Source organism: Ascaphus truei, chromosome 7 (genome assembly GCF_040206685.1).
Source record: "Ascaphus truei isolate aAscTru1 chromosome 7, aAscTru1.hap1, whole genome shotgun sequence".
Taxonomy (NCBI): domain Eukaryota; kingdom Metazoa; phylum Chordata; class Amphibia; order Anura; family Ascaphidae; genus Ascaphus; species Ascaphus truei.
The window spans coordinates 98,127,061-98,142,596 of record NC_134489.1 but is presented as its reverse complement, the minus strand read 5'-3'; the positions used below and the strand labels follow the sequence as shown (position 1 = coordinate 98,142,596).

At 44.9% G+C, this 15,536-nt stretch overlaps 1 protein-coding gene across 3 annotated transcripts; it reads right to left on the bottom strand.

Moving 5' to 3' along the window:
* Positions 1-1,839: 1,839 nt before the first annotated feature.
* On the bottom strand, positions 1,840-13,901 carry STK16 (serine/threonine kinase 16). Of its 3 annotated transcripts, none has more exons than XM_075609587.1 (8): positions 13,779-13,901; positions 8,702-8,811; positions 7,157-7,376; positions 6,677-6,810; positions 4,446-4,566; positions 2,935-3,030; positions 2,610-2,731; positions 1,840-2,498 (listed from the first exon to the last, which is right to left on the bottom strand). In XM_075609587.1, the coding sequence occupies exons 2-8, from the start codon at positions 8,785-8,787 to the stop codon at positions 2,360-2,362; spliced, it is 918 nt and encodes a 305-aa protein (XP_075465702.1). In that variant the 5' UTR covers positions 8,788-8,811; positions 13,779-13,901; the 3' UTR covers positions 1,840-2,359. The 3 variants fall into 3 exon arrangements, with proteins under 3 accessions (XP_075465702.1, XP_075465704.1, XP_075465703.1); XM_075609589.1 differs by having other exon boundaries at positions 4,479-4,566; XM_075609588.1 differs by lacking the exon at positions 13,779-13,901 and adding an exon at positions 12,186-12,204.
* Positions 13,902-15,536: the final 1,635 nt, after the last annotated feature.

Below are 15,536 nucleotides of genomic sequence, written 5' to 3'. Positions count from 1 at the left end.
AATCTAATTGGTAGGTAGGGAGAACATAGAGACAGTAGGAGGGAATTCTAGTAAGTGCGTCTGCAGGGGGCCAAGCTTTATGTATCATGTGTCCATGATTATCCAGTGCTATTCATACGCTTCTTTAAGCAGATGTGTCTTAAGGTAAGTCTTAAAGGTGGATAGAGAGGGTGCTAGTCGGGTATTGAGGGGGAAGGGCATTCCAGAGGTGTGGGGCAGTCAGTGAGAAAGGTTTAAGGCGAGAAAGAGCTTTAGATACAAAGGGGGTAGAAAGAAGACATCCTTGAGAAGAACGCAAGAGTCGGGATGGTGCATAACGAGACATTAGGGCTGAGATGTAAAGCTTTAAAAGTGAGCAGGAGAATTGAGTGTGAGATACGGGATTTGATCGGAAGCCAGGAGAGGCTCTTTAACTCAAATTAAATACACTTACTGTAGAATTAATTTCAATGATATGGTTCCCTTGTTATTTATATGTACACAAGCTCTGTTATTAGAACCAATATATTAACATTGTTTCGATTTGGTGGCATTATCATTGAGTGACTATTAAGGTACCTTCTTCGCCCCCTGTTGACTCACTGTACACTGCCTATCGCAAGTACCAGGCTTTTAATTATTTCTTATTATTTGCACACTTATGGTTTTAATTAGAATTGTTAAAAATGTAGTTTTCATTTTGTGATTATTAAAGATTAATGTGACATCTGTTTATATCCACTGTGGGGCTTTGAGTGCAGATATAGCAGTGAGATTAGATAGATGTCTATCTATCCAGATATCTATCTACATACTTTTTATTTCTTTTTTTCTTATATAGAGATAGAGACATATCTTTATATACACACACACACACACACACACACACACACACACACACACACACACACACACACACACACACACACACACACACACACCAGTATATAAGAAAAAAAATTAATAGAAAGTGCCCACTCCTAGTGTAAAACCAATGGGGTGGTTTTATTTCCTGAACAAATAACAATGGCACACTCACAAACATCCGTTTAAAGCAGGCAGTTTATGAGTGAAACTCATGCTCCAAGGACGTGGCTCCGCCGTGTCTGATGTCCTGTGCAGCTCCTGGGGAACTCCGCTGGCTCTGCCTCCCTCCAAACCGAGTCCTCCGGCAATTCAAGCAGCTGAAAATTGGTTCCACCTCCAGGATACTCGTCCGGATCAGCTAACAGCCTCCTTGTCCAATGTGGTGAGCGGGTACAATGATTGTAAGCTAAAAGCAGCAACCCTACACGTTTCTTCAGCTGAACGCTGATTTCATCAGAGTTCCCCCGATTTCATATGCTCCCCCGATGAAATCAGTGTTCAGCTGAAGAAACTGGTTGGTTGTATCTGTGGATTAAGCAGCCAAGTCTCCAGAGGACAACCTGGGGTGGAATCATATGCTGATCAATTTTGGCAATTATGCTAGGGATATTATTATTAGGGATATCCCTGCTTCAGTACAGATGGCTCAGTCAACGACTGTCCTGTAATACCTGTCCCGTTGGTGGCCCTAGAGGACAGGAGCTGGCTGCCCCATGTATATGCTTGCCAGTTGTCGTCCAGACTCACCAGTTGCAAAGCTTCTAGTGCACGTGAACCCAAGAATGAACACTGCATTAATACTCTTTCATAAGCAGATTGCACAGGGGAAGAAAATTCCAGTAAGCAATCATATCACCAATCTAACCCATAATTATGATATATATTGTATTTGATTGGAGTACTATTGATGAAGTCTTATCAATAAGGCATTACAACAAAAATTTAATCATTTCCCAATCTTTGTTGCCACAAGGAATACGCTTTACAATGAAAACATGCACCTTGAAGTCTCTTTATTCACCAGGCAAGCGGCAAGTTCCCTTGACCTGTGATGGAAAGACCGACACGGATAAACAGAATCAATCCCACAGTGGGAATAGGGACAGAGTTCCAGAGGCCCGAGACAGGGGGTACTGGCCTGAGATAAATGGCCTCTGGGGATACAGGTGGGTCATGGCACGGGAAACAGAAGGCCACTGATACTGTCCAGCAGCTGTAACCCACATACAGAAGAGGAATGCACTTTCAATGGGTTTTAGCCCCCTTACATTATAACACATGAGAAAACATGTTAAAAGAATAAATACAAGAAATAAAAACTCTGTCTTAACCCCTAAAAAGTGACAGGAGATTACTCCAATAGCGGTCACCAAATAAATGTCTATTGAAGTCACACCTCCAGTCACCTCCTCATCAATGCCAATTTACTGCCAATTGTCCCAGTTTGGCATGTGACATCTGTCCTGTGGTTGAGGTGTGGTAAAGCGATCATGTGATGTTGCGTCCTATGACATCATATCCTGGTGGTGGCTTGTCCATCGACAATCGGCTGCAGGGTCTCCAGTTGGCTTAGTACAGTGGAGATGTGTGGCCGTTCCTGATGATTCACCACCATCATTGAAGAGAGTAGCGATTCCAGTCCTCGCGAGTACCTGGAACAAGGAGTCAAGGAGTCATCATTTGTAGCTCAACTCCACTCCGATGTCCCATCTCCCCACCGTGCCGAGATGTGGATTACGGAAACGGGAAAACTAATAGTTCACCTGGTATTTGAGGGGATGGAGAGGTTGTTCTGGACAGCCAGTGCGACGCTGTCACCCTTCTGGAAAATCATGTCATAAGGCCCCTCACCAAACATCATGCAGTAAACCACACAACCGAGAGACTGGGGAAGAGAGGTACAAATCAAGCGTGAAATTAGTTGCTGCAGAGAAAAAGAACAACAACAACTTTCCGCTATAGAAATTAGGAATCAAAATGAATAAACAGCAGGTGCTGGAAAAGAACACAAATCCCTAAAGATGACCAGTAATTACATTAGGAAGAGGGGGTACAGAGCATAGGAACAGGTCTCAGGAAATGACTTACCCAGATGTCTGTCCTCTCATCGATCACACAGTTACTGTCGACGTTAAAAAGCTCTGGCGCTCGGTAGGATATGGTGCAGCGTTGAGCGGCCCAGTCCTGAGGAGCAGAAAGTGAGACAGAGAGGCACTAAAGGGCTTATTCTCCGTGAGCCGAGGCGGACGGTTTTCAGCCAAAATTCCCCATTGGCTTTAATGGGGAACTTCGTCCGAAAACGTCCGACAAAGAATAAGCCCCCAAAGTGTCAAGGAATTCTTAAACTAAACTGGCGCAAGAAATTATTTTCTCCCGTAGGGCCTTATTTACTAAATCAGGGATACTCTGAGACAGGGGAGCAGCGCAAACTTTTTTGTTTGCTCACCCCCTGCCTGCTCTCCACCCCTGCTTGTGCGGCCCCCCACCCACCTTTTCTCTGGCATCATTTGATGACACAACGTCGTTATGTGACGTCATTGCCATGACTCCGCGTTGTCATGGTGACGCGTCACCAGAAGCCGCCGGAGAAAAGGTAAGACATATACAGAGGTATCGCGCGCTCCCCCTGCATTTTATTTAAATGTTACGGGGAAGAGCGCGGGGCCTCTGTTAGCACCGTGCCCCCCCAGGTTGCGCACCCCTAGATTAGAAGGTGGTTTATGGCTGAGCAACACTTACTAAATAGGTCCCTTATTGCCTACTGTTATTCTGAGTCACAACTCTGCCTGCTAACAAAACTTTTATTTTTGATGGAACGGTACAAAATGTGACCTTATTCAGTGAAGATACTATCCCCGGCCTCATATACATATGAGGTGTCTGTTCTGGTCTTTTCAGAGGTGAACAAAAGACAGAAAAGCCCAATGCTACATCCAATGTGACAAAATACATAGTATAAAGCGAAATACTTCAATAATAATATTCTCATGAGTACGAGTCATTTAGTAACCAGAGCGTTATAGGCCTGCAAGCCGTGTCAAGGCATAACTAAACACAAACACTAACCTGTCAAACTTCTCTTTTACCTCTGTTGGAGGGAGAATGAGCGCAGTGGGTCTGTCCATACATCAAAATGGAAAAAACCTACTACTTTAAAAAGTGGGGAGGGGTGAGCTTGGAGGTTAGTGGCCACTCCTCCCAGGGTTTAAGCTCACCCCTCCTCACTTTTTAAAGTAGTAGGTTTTTTCCATTTTGCTGTATGGACAGACCCACTGTGGTCATTCTCCCTCCAACAGAGGTTAAGAGAGAAGTTTCACAGTTTACGGTTAGGACCTGCAAATGTGGTTATGCATTGACGTGGCTTGCAGGCTTATAACGCGTTGGCCAAAGGGTTGAACTAAATAACCCTTACTCATGAGAATATTATTATTGAAGAATTTAACTATATACTATGTATTTTGACACATTGGATGTAGCTTGTCAGAGGTGAGACAGATCTCTTACATATAAAGCAGCCCGACCCATCCCTTTATCTCCTTTGGGTACATGAGGAAATTAGCATGTCGCAATGGTGATTCAGCCTCAACGACATGCCGTACCTGCACGGTCATTGCTTGCCGGGATCCAGTCACCTCAATGCGTGCGTGGTTCATGGAGCCCAGGTCCATCAGCAGCGGTCGGTCATCATCTTCTAGCAGCACATTGGTGGGTTTCAGGTCCCTGAAAAGAAGGACACAGCGGCAATCAGCTCACAGACATAAGCTAGTCATGTCCCAATGTCGACAAAGAGACCGGGAAACAGAACTGTCTCCATATCTATTTTGATAGTGCCAACCAGGTATGCAGAGCTTCACAATTTATATAAACATTACAATACCACACAACACAAGAAAGCCCCTTTGCTGCATCCAGTTTGGCAAGTTATTTAGCTCATTACCATCTGATTTTTATGTGTGATCTTCTCATGAGTAAGAGTAATTTAGTTGAATCCTTTGGCCAAAACATTTCAAACCTGCAACCACGCCAAGGTGACACCCCTCAGCAGGTCTTACACTACCAATACTACACTGTCTTATGTATTTCTTCCACTGCCTAGAGAAAAGGAAGCAAAAACACTGCAGCCAACAGCATGGGATGAGCGACATGTATGCAGTGCCTATAGGGTTAACAATTTAAGAAGCACTATACTGTATGTGCTATGTATGTATGAGCTATAAAACCGGTTAGAAGCCAGAAATGCTCTAATAATTAGTGAGAAAAATCTAAAAATATGGTGCAAGAAAAAAACACAACACATACATATAAACACACACGTATGTATATATGTATGTCTGTGTGTGTTCTGGAAAATAGGTCTCACAACATGTAAAAAGAGGGAAGTAAAGATACAAGAGGAGAGGGAAGAGTTGAAGAAGTGAGTGGGCACAGGGATCAGAGTGGGAGTAAAAGTTTGGAGGAGATGAAAAGGCATGGGATCAAGCTGGCACTAGTACACAGGAGGAGAAGAGATACTCCAGATAAGATACTTTAGATATTTCCTCCTCTGTTACAGGGAAGGAAGCATCTAAAATAGATTAAGGGGGATTCAAGAAAATAGGTGTAGTGGAAGTCACAGAGGGGTCTCTAATCTGGTAAGAGTCCACCTTGTCTTTGAATAAGTCAGCAAAAGTATGAGGAGAGATAGAAGCTTTAAAGGAGAGAGAGTTAAACACAGAAAAAAGGCTGCAGGGTTGTCTGAACTACCTCTACAGATGATCAGAAGAATGCAGGAGCGTAGAAAGCGTGTCGGAGTATTGAGCCAGGCTTGAGGGTTAAAGTGGCGAGAAGGGATGGAGTTGGTGACAAGATTGTTCAGGTCAGAGCAGGGTAGGAAAGGGAGTTTAGAATCCAGAGAGGAGTCTGGAGCATGGTTTGCAAGTTTCAGGAATAGTGAAGGGAAGTGTAGTGGAAGATGAGTCAGATGAACCAAAAGCGGAAAAGGGGAGATAGAGAAGTGAGAAAGCAAACGGCTTTTAGTAAAGACAAGGTCTAAATCAGGGGTGGCCAACTCCAGTTCTCAAGGGCCATCAACAGGCCGGGTATTATGGATATCCCAGCTTCAGCACAGGTGGTTCAATAATTTGATGGAGCCACCTGTGCTGAAGCAGGGATATCCTTAAAACCTGACCTGCGGTTGGTCCTTGAGGACTGGAGTTGGCCACCCCTGGTCTAAATAGTAGCCATAATTATGGGTGCTGGGTCAGTCCATTGGTGAAGGCCATAGAAGAAAGAAAGGGAGAGAAAACGGGAAGCCCAGCAGAAAAAGGAGTCATCAATATGACAATGACAGTCTCCTAGGAGGAGGGTTGGAGAGTCAGATGAGAGAAAGGACAGTCGGGATTATAAAATCAGAGATAAAAAAGGTAGCAGAGAACGGGGATTTAGGCTACGGCTCAGCGAGCGTGCACGCGAGCGAGCAATGGAGCGCCTGGCGGCGCTCGTGCCCTTCACCCGAGCGATCTGAGGACTTCAGATCACTCGCCACGGGGAGGCGTGGTGGGGGAACGGCCATGACGTCACGCGGCTGCTTCGCCAATTGGCCAAAAGTCAAATTTCTTGACTTTTCAAAATGTGGTTGCGCCATCGCGCTTTGTGCATGCGCGTGCACTGACTGGAGCTGGCCCCATAGAGGGCCTTCTCTTGTACGTGCTGCGGCCGCGGTCACTGGGCACCAGGCCTTACTTTGGAAGGGACAGACATGATGGTGCCACACATCTTTGGTCTCAGGATCATTGTCACCTGATGAGTTTCTACTAGAAGTCGCCAATAGTTTTTCTTTTGAGTGTGTTACCTGTGAGCATATCCCTGGTCATGAATGGTCTTTAGTCCCAGACATATTCCATTCAGAATGTGCAGAATTCTCTCCTCAGACAGGAACGCATTTTTGTCTCTTAGAGCTTCTACCGCGCTCCACAAAGTTCCCCCCTGAAAGTGAAACACATAGTTAACATTGCAGGGACTGGTCTGAGCACGACAGATTTTCCATCTCATAATTGCAGCTCAGGAATTAAGACTTGACTGGACAGCAAATTACAGGACACTTTACTCCTTCATATGATTGTTGAATTCACAGCCCAAAGAGCTTGCGGATCTACACGGAGACCTCATATATAAATCGGGGCAGGGGGAGTCACGAACTTAAGACCATGCAGAAGATTAGTGGAGAAAGCAGAAGTGGAGTCAACAATCATGTTCTTTCCGGTGTCATAATCAAACGAGCAGACCATGCACCCCTCCTGGTCAGCCGAGAGGTCAGTGCTAGGCTCATTACCTTAACAAAAGGAAGCAGCAGCCAGGCCTCCCACTTGGATCCCTTCTCACTCATGCAGTACGCCTCCAGGCGCAGGATATTAGGGTGGTTAAAAAGCCGGTGCATTTCCATCTCTTGCATTGCCTCCTTCCGGCCATCCCGGTCATGGCATAATATACGTTTCAGGGCGTAGAAGCGGCCATCGTGTACACCCTCCACCAGATCCACATAACTGAATCCACTATTGGGTTTGTGCATTTCAGAGGGAGGAAATGAGTAACATTTAGTACACTGCGGCATGTGCCATATGGGAAAAAAAAAGATACTATTCTTTATTAACATGCCACCTACAGATACTACGCAGAAAACACAACACCGTGTGACACAGAGAATCGGCGCAAAGGATAACCGGCACAATAGGAGGTTACATGAATTTAAATAAGGGAATTTCAATCTTTCTCAAACCCAGGAAACGAAAGACTCCCATAAGATGCACTCAGACTTTCCTCCTAATTTAATAACGTTGAATTCATTGTTAATAAAACTGATAAGGCAAATAAAAATTAATTCTTATAGCTGCGACCTCTATATTTATATTGGGGCGTGAGGCGGCAAATATAATATCAAATATACTTTTTGGTGAATGGAATAATACTCTGAGCAATGATCCTGCCAAGTAGTGTTAAATGTTGACTGGCTTAATATTCCAAGAGTAAATACATATATACAATTGACTAACAGTAAAGGAAGAAATAAAGAAAATAAAAATTGTCTGAATCATCCAGTGTCAGTTTTTGTAATTAAGTGAAACAGCAGTATTTTTGCACTTTGCACCCTTACTATTATTAATGAGCCAATTGCAAAACAAATATTAACAACATATAAAAGCAAAGACAAAATAAAAGACAATACATCCAACAAAAACAAGCAACACAATAAAATGCAGAGTTAGGAGGATGGAAACAGTGTTTAACAGTCTTAGGAGAAATAACAATATTTTTTTCCCGGAGGGAAAAGCAACAATTGTTTGATTTTTTAAAAGGTGCAAAAATTTCAAGCGCACCTTGATTTATCTGTTTTTATGTCATTTAATATGAGACTAGGTACATTTGCCTACTCATAATCTAATTATGGTCATAGGGTGTTTTCTCCGCATGAAGAGCCAACACAGGGGCTTTGTGAAAGGAATGGCCACGTTAGTGACAAAAAGGACGAACAAGAAGCCGACTTGGGAATTTGTATGAAAAATTGCACGTCCAGTCTTGTCTTCCAATTAATAGCAATCTCCATTCTTGACATTAACATTATGATTATAAATTGCAGCAGCGCCACATGCAAAATCTCTTTGGGAAAAGCGACAGTATAAGTGAACACTTGAAGCAGAGTGATCCAACCCTGGCACTTAACAAGGGACAAAACGACTATAACCATATTCACTGACATGCAGACTACAGGCACCCAACCTCACACCTTACTCTTTTGTGGTAAGAATGCCAAGTATTTTTCCATACCAGAAACGATTCCACAAGTGGAATACCTTTTATGTCTCAATCCTATTACACTTACCCCTCACCCAGCTTCTGGACGAAGAGGTAACGCTTGTTATCGATGGTTATGAGCCCTCGAGAGCAGATACAGAAAGTAGCACCCATTGTCCTTCATACATGCTTTGGTCCCTAGGAGATGAGACAGGGGAGTTAGGGGGAACTTCACACAGCACAACCTACCAAAGAAAAATAGACTACATGTGGGTGCCCCTGGAAAGTAAGGGCATTCTGGCACCAGTCAGGAAGATTCCATTAACATATCCGTTAAGAACCAAAATCAGTGAGATTTGGGGATTTTGATACAAAATAAAAGCATACGTCTTCTCACCCTCACGGGACGAGCGCCCCTCATTTTCATGACACCCACCCTTTTAAGCATACCATACACGTTACAGCAGGGGTGGACAAAAATATATAAAACGTAGGATCCAGTCAGAATTTTTAGGAGTCAGAAGTTTGTTGAGTGGAGGCTAATTGGCGGGGTGTGGGAGCGGGAGGTTGTTAAATATGGAGCACGTTTAAAGGATTTGTTGAGCAGGGGTTTGTATGTTGATTGAGTGGGCTTGTATTGTGGGGGAGGAGGAGAGAGGGTGCTAGGGGGATTTGTTGATCGAGGGGGAAAGGTGTTGTGGGGGAAGAGTATGTTCAAGGGGTTTGTTGAGAAGGTGGAGGGAGTTTCTCTGTGGCAAGTCTGTCACTGTGTCACCGTGTATCTCCCTTACAGTGAGAAAGTGACACACACTCTTCCCACCCCATTACCAAGGTGCAGCTCTAATGATCAGCATTGGCAGGAAGGATGGAGTGAGCGGTGTGCAGATCCCACAGAGCGTATTTCTCCCACTTCCTGTACGCCCGGTTTGTCGAGTGAGCAGCACAGTGCTATGCCGGCATATACAGCGTAGCCCGGGGTTTTCCATGCCTGTTTAACGGGATGCTTTTTTGTTTTGTTTTTTAAAGAACCAGGACCTCCTCTTAATAATACAGATACCCCTATTATCCAGATCATTGCCAACCTAACTCCATGTCATCAGGAGATTTTAATTCACTTCAGGGCTTTCTATGTCTAGCCCTCATTCTAGTCCATTAAAGTCTTAGGCCCCGGGTGATGCTGAGCGGACACTCGCCGCGATGAAACACAATGTTGCAATGTGTGGCGAGCGTGAGCGAGCGCCTGCATGATGCTTGCCGATGCAAGCAAATTTGATTGTGTCGCTCGCTGGTGCATCACGAGAGCTGTTCGCCCAATGAGGGTGAACCAGCTCCTTGACGTCATGGCTGCGCCCCCACCCGACACGCACGCCTGCGCGTGCAACTAGCTGGCCAGGAAAAGCACAGCCAAGCAGAGTACGTGACGCGCTCGCTCCCTACCTGGCCGCAGCCAGGGCTAAGTCCCTGCTGCCGCAGACTGCACGGAGCGCAATCAGATTGCCTTAAGGCATTGGTCCCGCCCATAGACCGCACGAGCGGCAGCAGGAGGGTGCGCGCGCTGCGCAAGAAATCTGTTGAAACTGATTTCTCTGCGCGACTGGCAGGTCACATGGGCGAACCAGCTCCGTGACGCCCTTAGGCTCGCCCCCCACAGCGTGAATACGAACCCGCCTCACACGGGTGACAGCTGTATCGCCTTAGCCTTACACTGTATCCTAATTGACATAGTGCCAACCATGTATAAAGAGCTTTATAGAGATATTGTACAAGACATAACACAGGGAAGACAAATACATAGAAGGATAAGTGCAAAATACATACGAGTAGACATTTACTGGGGGAAGAGCAAACATTGCAAACTTTATACGTTTTTTCTGTATCTCACTTCAGCAGTCTAATAAAAACCAGCGCTCTTCAATTCCCCAATCCCTACATTTTACTGATCTCTGGAATAAGGGTTCCTGCCCCAAATTGCTTTGGAATATGTAGATGTGTTGGTTGTGATAACTTTTAGAAGAGTAACATCAGTTCTTTTTAGATTAAATTATAGTGCACAGAGTTTTTCAAACCTCATAGGTTTCTTCTTTAAGTATACTAACTAAGGCTGCGCCCCCCTTGCCGCGCTCATGCTTGCGAGTGGCGACGTCACCAACTCTCCAAGCATGAGCTCTTTGATAAAGTCCCATGCCGGGATGAAACGCGTCAGAGTTTCTCTCTCTGTGATGTGCAGCACTTCATTCCAATAAAGCTGATTTTATTTTAAGTTTGGCTGAATCCCATCTTGCAGTGACCGCCTATCACCTTATTTCTACAAGCATGAGCATTGGACTGTCCTGCAACTTTTCCGGTAAACGCAAGCAGGGGGCGTGGCCTAAAAAGTGACCGATGCTGATTGGCTGAGGAGGTCATGGGACTGCTCAGCGCGCATCAAAGTCAATTTAATCTGTCTCGGCAAGCGCCCAGCGCCCGCGAGCGTACGTGTACACTCACGGGCGTGCCGGATGAGCATGGCCGGACAGATTCAAATTGATTGTGCTGACCGCGCCATGCACGGTCAGCAGCAGCGTGGACGCAGCCTTGAGGCTGTGATACCTAAAAGGTAAAGGAGTGAAGTGGTGGGGCTCTGCCTGTGCAATCTCTTTATGAAAACAATTGATATCAATCAAAAGCGACCAGCCAGATGATTTCAAACCACGCACCAGTCAGACAAACCTTATTAAATGAATTAAAAATACTTAAACGTGTAAGATTTCAGTAAAAAAAAATAATAAGAATTTGTAGATCACCATTATTTAACCTTGTATACATATAGGATATAAATAAAGAGGCACAGTTGTAGGGTATGAGGGTTATACCCTGCAACTCTACCTATTTAGTAGTACCTAATCCCGTATCACACACTCAATTCTCCTCCTCACTTTTAAAGCCTTAGGCCTCTGCCATGTTTACCGCTTGCTGGCGGAAGCGTGCTGAGGCGTGCTCCCGCTCAGCACTGAGCCCCTACAGCTGCAATTAGAGCGGCTTTAGTAGGGGCTCACCTGCGCTTCGCGCGCTTGCGGAAGCGCAGGTCTTAGGGGAATTTTAAATTCCCCCGCTTGCCGGCGCGACAGGCCGGTCACGTGAGCGGTTCGCCCAATGAGGGCGAACCAGCTCGGTGACGTCACTGGCCCGCCCCCGGCCAGTGACGCGCCCGCCCCCTGACAGCGCGTGCGGTAAGCAACCGCAAGGCCAGGGAAAGCATCCGCTTTCCCTGCGCCTCAGCACGCCAGCAGGGAGCATGGATGAGGCCTTACACTCTTCTGCCCCTCCTTACATCTCAGCCCTAATTTATCGTTATGCACATCCCGACTCTTGCGTTCTGCTCAAGGATGTCTTCTCTCTACCCCTTTTATATCTAAAGCCCTCTCCCGCCATAAACCTTTCTCACTGACTGCCCCACACATCTGAAATGCCCTTCCCCTCGATACCAGACTAGCACCCCCACTATCCACTTTTAAGAACCAACTCAAAACACACCTGCTTAAGGAAGCATAGGAGTAGCTCCATGGCTGATGATTAACACCTTATACATAAACCTGGGCCCCCTGCAGACGCATTTACCAGAACGCCCTCCTACTGTCTCTGTACGATCTTCCTACCAACAAATTAGATTGTAAGCTCTTCGGAGCAGGGACTCCTTTCCCCAAATTTTAAATGTCTGAAGCACTTCTCCCCTTTATGTGTTATTTACCGTATTGGCCCGAATATAGTACAGCCTCGCACATAATATGACCCTAAAGTTTTGAAGGTGTTCTACATGAAAAATAAAAAGGTGTTAGGCTGCGCATATAATACGAATACAGTTTTGGGAAGGATATTTTTAGGAAAAAAACATAGCACTATATTTGGGCCAATATGGTATATTGTTATTTATATGATTGTTACGTGTATTACTGCTGTGAAGCGCTATGTACATTAATGGCACTATATAAATAAATACATACATACACTATGTCCTGGACCTATTAAACCCAGATGTACCTAGCTCTGAACCTCCAGCTAATACGAATAATGACTGATCAGCCAATTAGGGGGAATGTAACACCACTTCTATTATTCGTGTATACAAGTTATTACAAAAAAAATGCATTTATTGGTTATATGATCTTTACATATAGTAAATGTAAGTGTCTACTTACCCGGTAGCCAGCTAATGTTAATGTCTATAACCTCCCTCTCCCTTATTTTGCCGACAATTATTTTCTCACAGAATTAGGATTTAGAGTGTTGGCTAAGGTAAAATGTAGGTCGGCATATTGGGGTTAGGCTGGCATATTAGGATTAAGGTAAATGTTAGGCTGGCATAGTAGGGCTACACTGGCTTATTAGGGTACAGGTTAGGCTGGCATGTTTGGGTAAGGCTGGCATATTAGGATTAAGGTAAATGTTAGGCTGACATAGTAGGGCTACACTGGCATATTAGGGTACAGGTAAGGCTGGCATATTAGAGTTAAAGGGTTAGGCTGGCATATTAGGGTTAAGGTAGGGGTTAAGGTAAGGGTTAGGTTGGCATGTTTGGGTTAAGGTAAGGGTCAGGCTGGCATATTAGGGTACAGGTTAGGCTGGCATATTAGGGTTAAGGTAAGGGTTAGGCTGGCATATTAGGGTTAAGGTAAGGGTTAGGCTGGCATGTTAGGGTTAAGGTATGGGTTAGGCTGGCATATTAGGGTTAAGGTAAGGGTTAGGCTGGCATGTTAGGGGTACGGGTTTGGCTGGCAGGTTAAGGTAAGGGGTTGACTGGCATGTTTGGGCAAGGGTTAGGCTAGCATGTTAAGGTAAGGCTGGCATATTAGGGTTATTCTTTTATACAAACTGCTGTCGATTAAATAAGGCTTATCAAATTACTTATTTATCCAGCTCACCGGACAAGTAGCCTCTACCATAACGAAAGCTCGTCTATCCTGCACTGACCAAAGGGGGGGGGGGTGTAGGGGGGGCGGTGTGTGTGTGGGGGGGGTGGCGGAGTGGGGGGGGGTGGCGGAATGGGGGGGGGTGGCGGAGTGGGGGGGGTGGCGGAGTGGGCTATTACATGCTCTGTCTGAGAGTGACCGGGCACCGCTGCATTGAACCCTACATAAAAAAAATCACGAGAATATAATTTTAATGACTGCTATCCCCCATATCCTTACCGCTCCCGCACCGGATTCCCCGGTGATGCCAGCGCAGCAACTCCCTCCCTCACACCGGAACCATAACTAGCGCCGCGTGATGACATCAATGCATCGCGACGCCGTGCTGGCCGGGCCGCCTCGCGTTGCCTAGTAACGCAGGCTTTGGATGGGGGGAAGCAGCCAGTAGGCCCACAAGTGTCATGTGCAAGGGATACACCGGGCTGCAGACACTGTGCATGTGGGTGACAGTGACACACACCAGTTTATACTGTCCTGCAGGACACGTGTCTCTCTCTGCTTATTAAACCCTGCAGTGCAGCCGTGACCTGCCCATGGTGACCTTCTTACAAAAGCACCAACTTCCCCATGTGCCTAGAGATATTTCATGTTAATACTTCTGGAACATTATAAATTGTTGAAGCTCACTAAAATGTTTTTAATTTGCTTATTAACCTCTAATGCAACAGTAAACTGCACATCCAATGCTCTAGGTCCCTCTTGCAGTTAAAGGGTTAATAAGAATGCAGCAGTTTTCCCATTCGCCTTTAGATGTTTCATATGAATAAATTTACCTTACATTGCGTTATTTATTCAATATTTGGTTTCCACAGCAAATAAAGAACAGCATCAGCAACGAGAAGCATCAAAATAGAGGCATCATTGGGAAGATCTATATGACATTCATCTTGTTGACAGTATAATTAGTGTATTGAGTCAGTGAGAATTCCCTACTATGAGTCAGTGAGACTCATTCCCAGTGAGAGCTCAAATGTCTAAATGTGAGAGGTATTACTGGGGTTCTGTTGAGTATTGACATTTTATTATGATGGAAGAATAAAGAGGATCGACACTGAACTCAGCATTTCACGGCATTTATAAGCCACAGACCTGTTAACCTATTAGGTTGATGTATAAGTAGTGTGACCAGATGTCCTGGGTTAGGTGGGGATAGTCCAGTTTTTTTATTGTCTGTTCCAGTGGCGGGAAATGATAGTAAATGTCACAGTTTTGTAAATCGCCGCTCACGCATGCACGAACGTCCCGGTTTGACCCCGGAAAAATATGGTCACCCTATGTATAAGTTAAATTAGATATTGATCCATGGGTTTCAGGCTCTATGTTTTGTAGTACATCTGTATTATTTTGCATGTATACAACAAAAGACAAAAATACCCAATGCTACATCCATTGTGACAAAATATACAGTTACAGTAAATACCTCAATGTCAGTATTCTCATGAGTAAGGGTCATTTAGTTAAACCCTTTGGCCAAAGCGTTATAAGCCTTCAAAACAACGCAAAGGCACGACTAGTAAGCAGGTCCTAACACTACCTATGCAAATTCTCATTTACTTCTGCTGGAGGGAGAATGACCTCAGGGGGTCTGTCCACACAGGAACATGAAAAAAAAACCCTACTACTTAAAAAGTGGGGTAGGGTGAGCTTAAACCCAGGGAGGAGGAGTCACCAACCTCCAAACAACTGATGCCAGTTGAAAACTAAAATGAATAAACACACAATCTCAGCAAGCTCTAACCCCAGAACTCACCACATCATAAATACCTCAATGTCAGGTTCTAACTAAATGACCCTTACTCATGAGAATATACATACATTGCGGTATTTAACAGTATATTTTGTCACATTGGATGTATGTAGCATTGGGTATCTTTGTCTTTCGTTTTATACATTTGGCTACAATCAGTAGCACTCCCTTTGAGATGTATATATATTGATTACCACGTGTATTACTACTGTGAAGCGCTATGTACATTA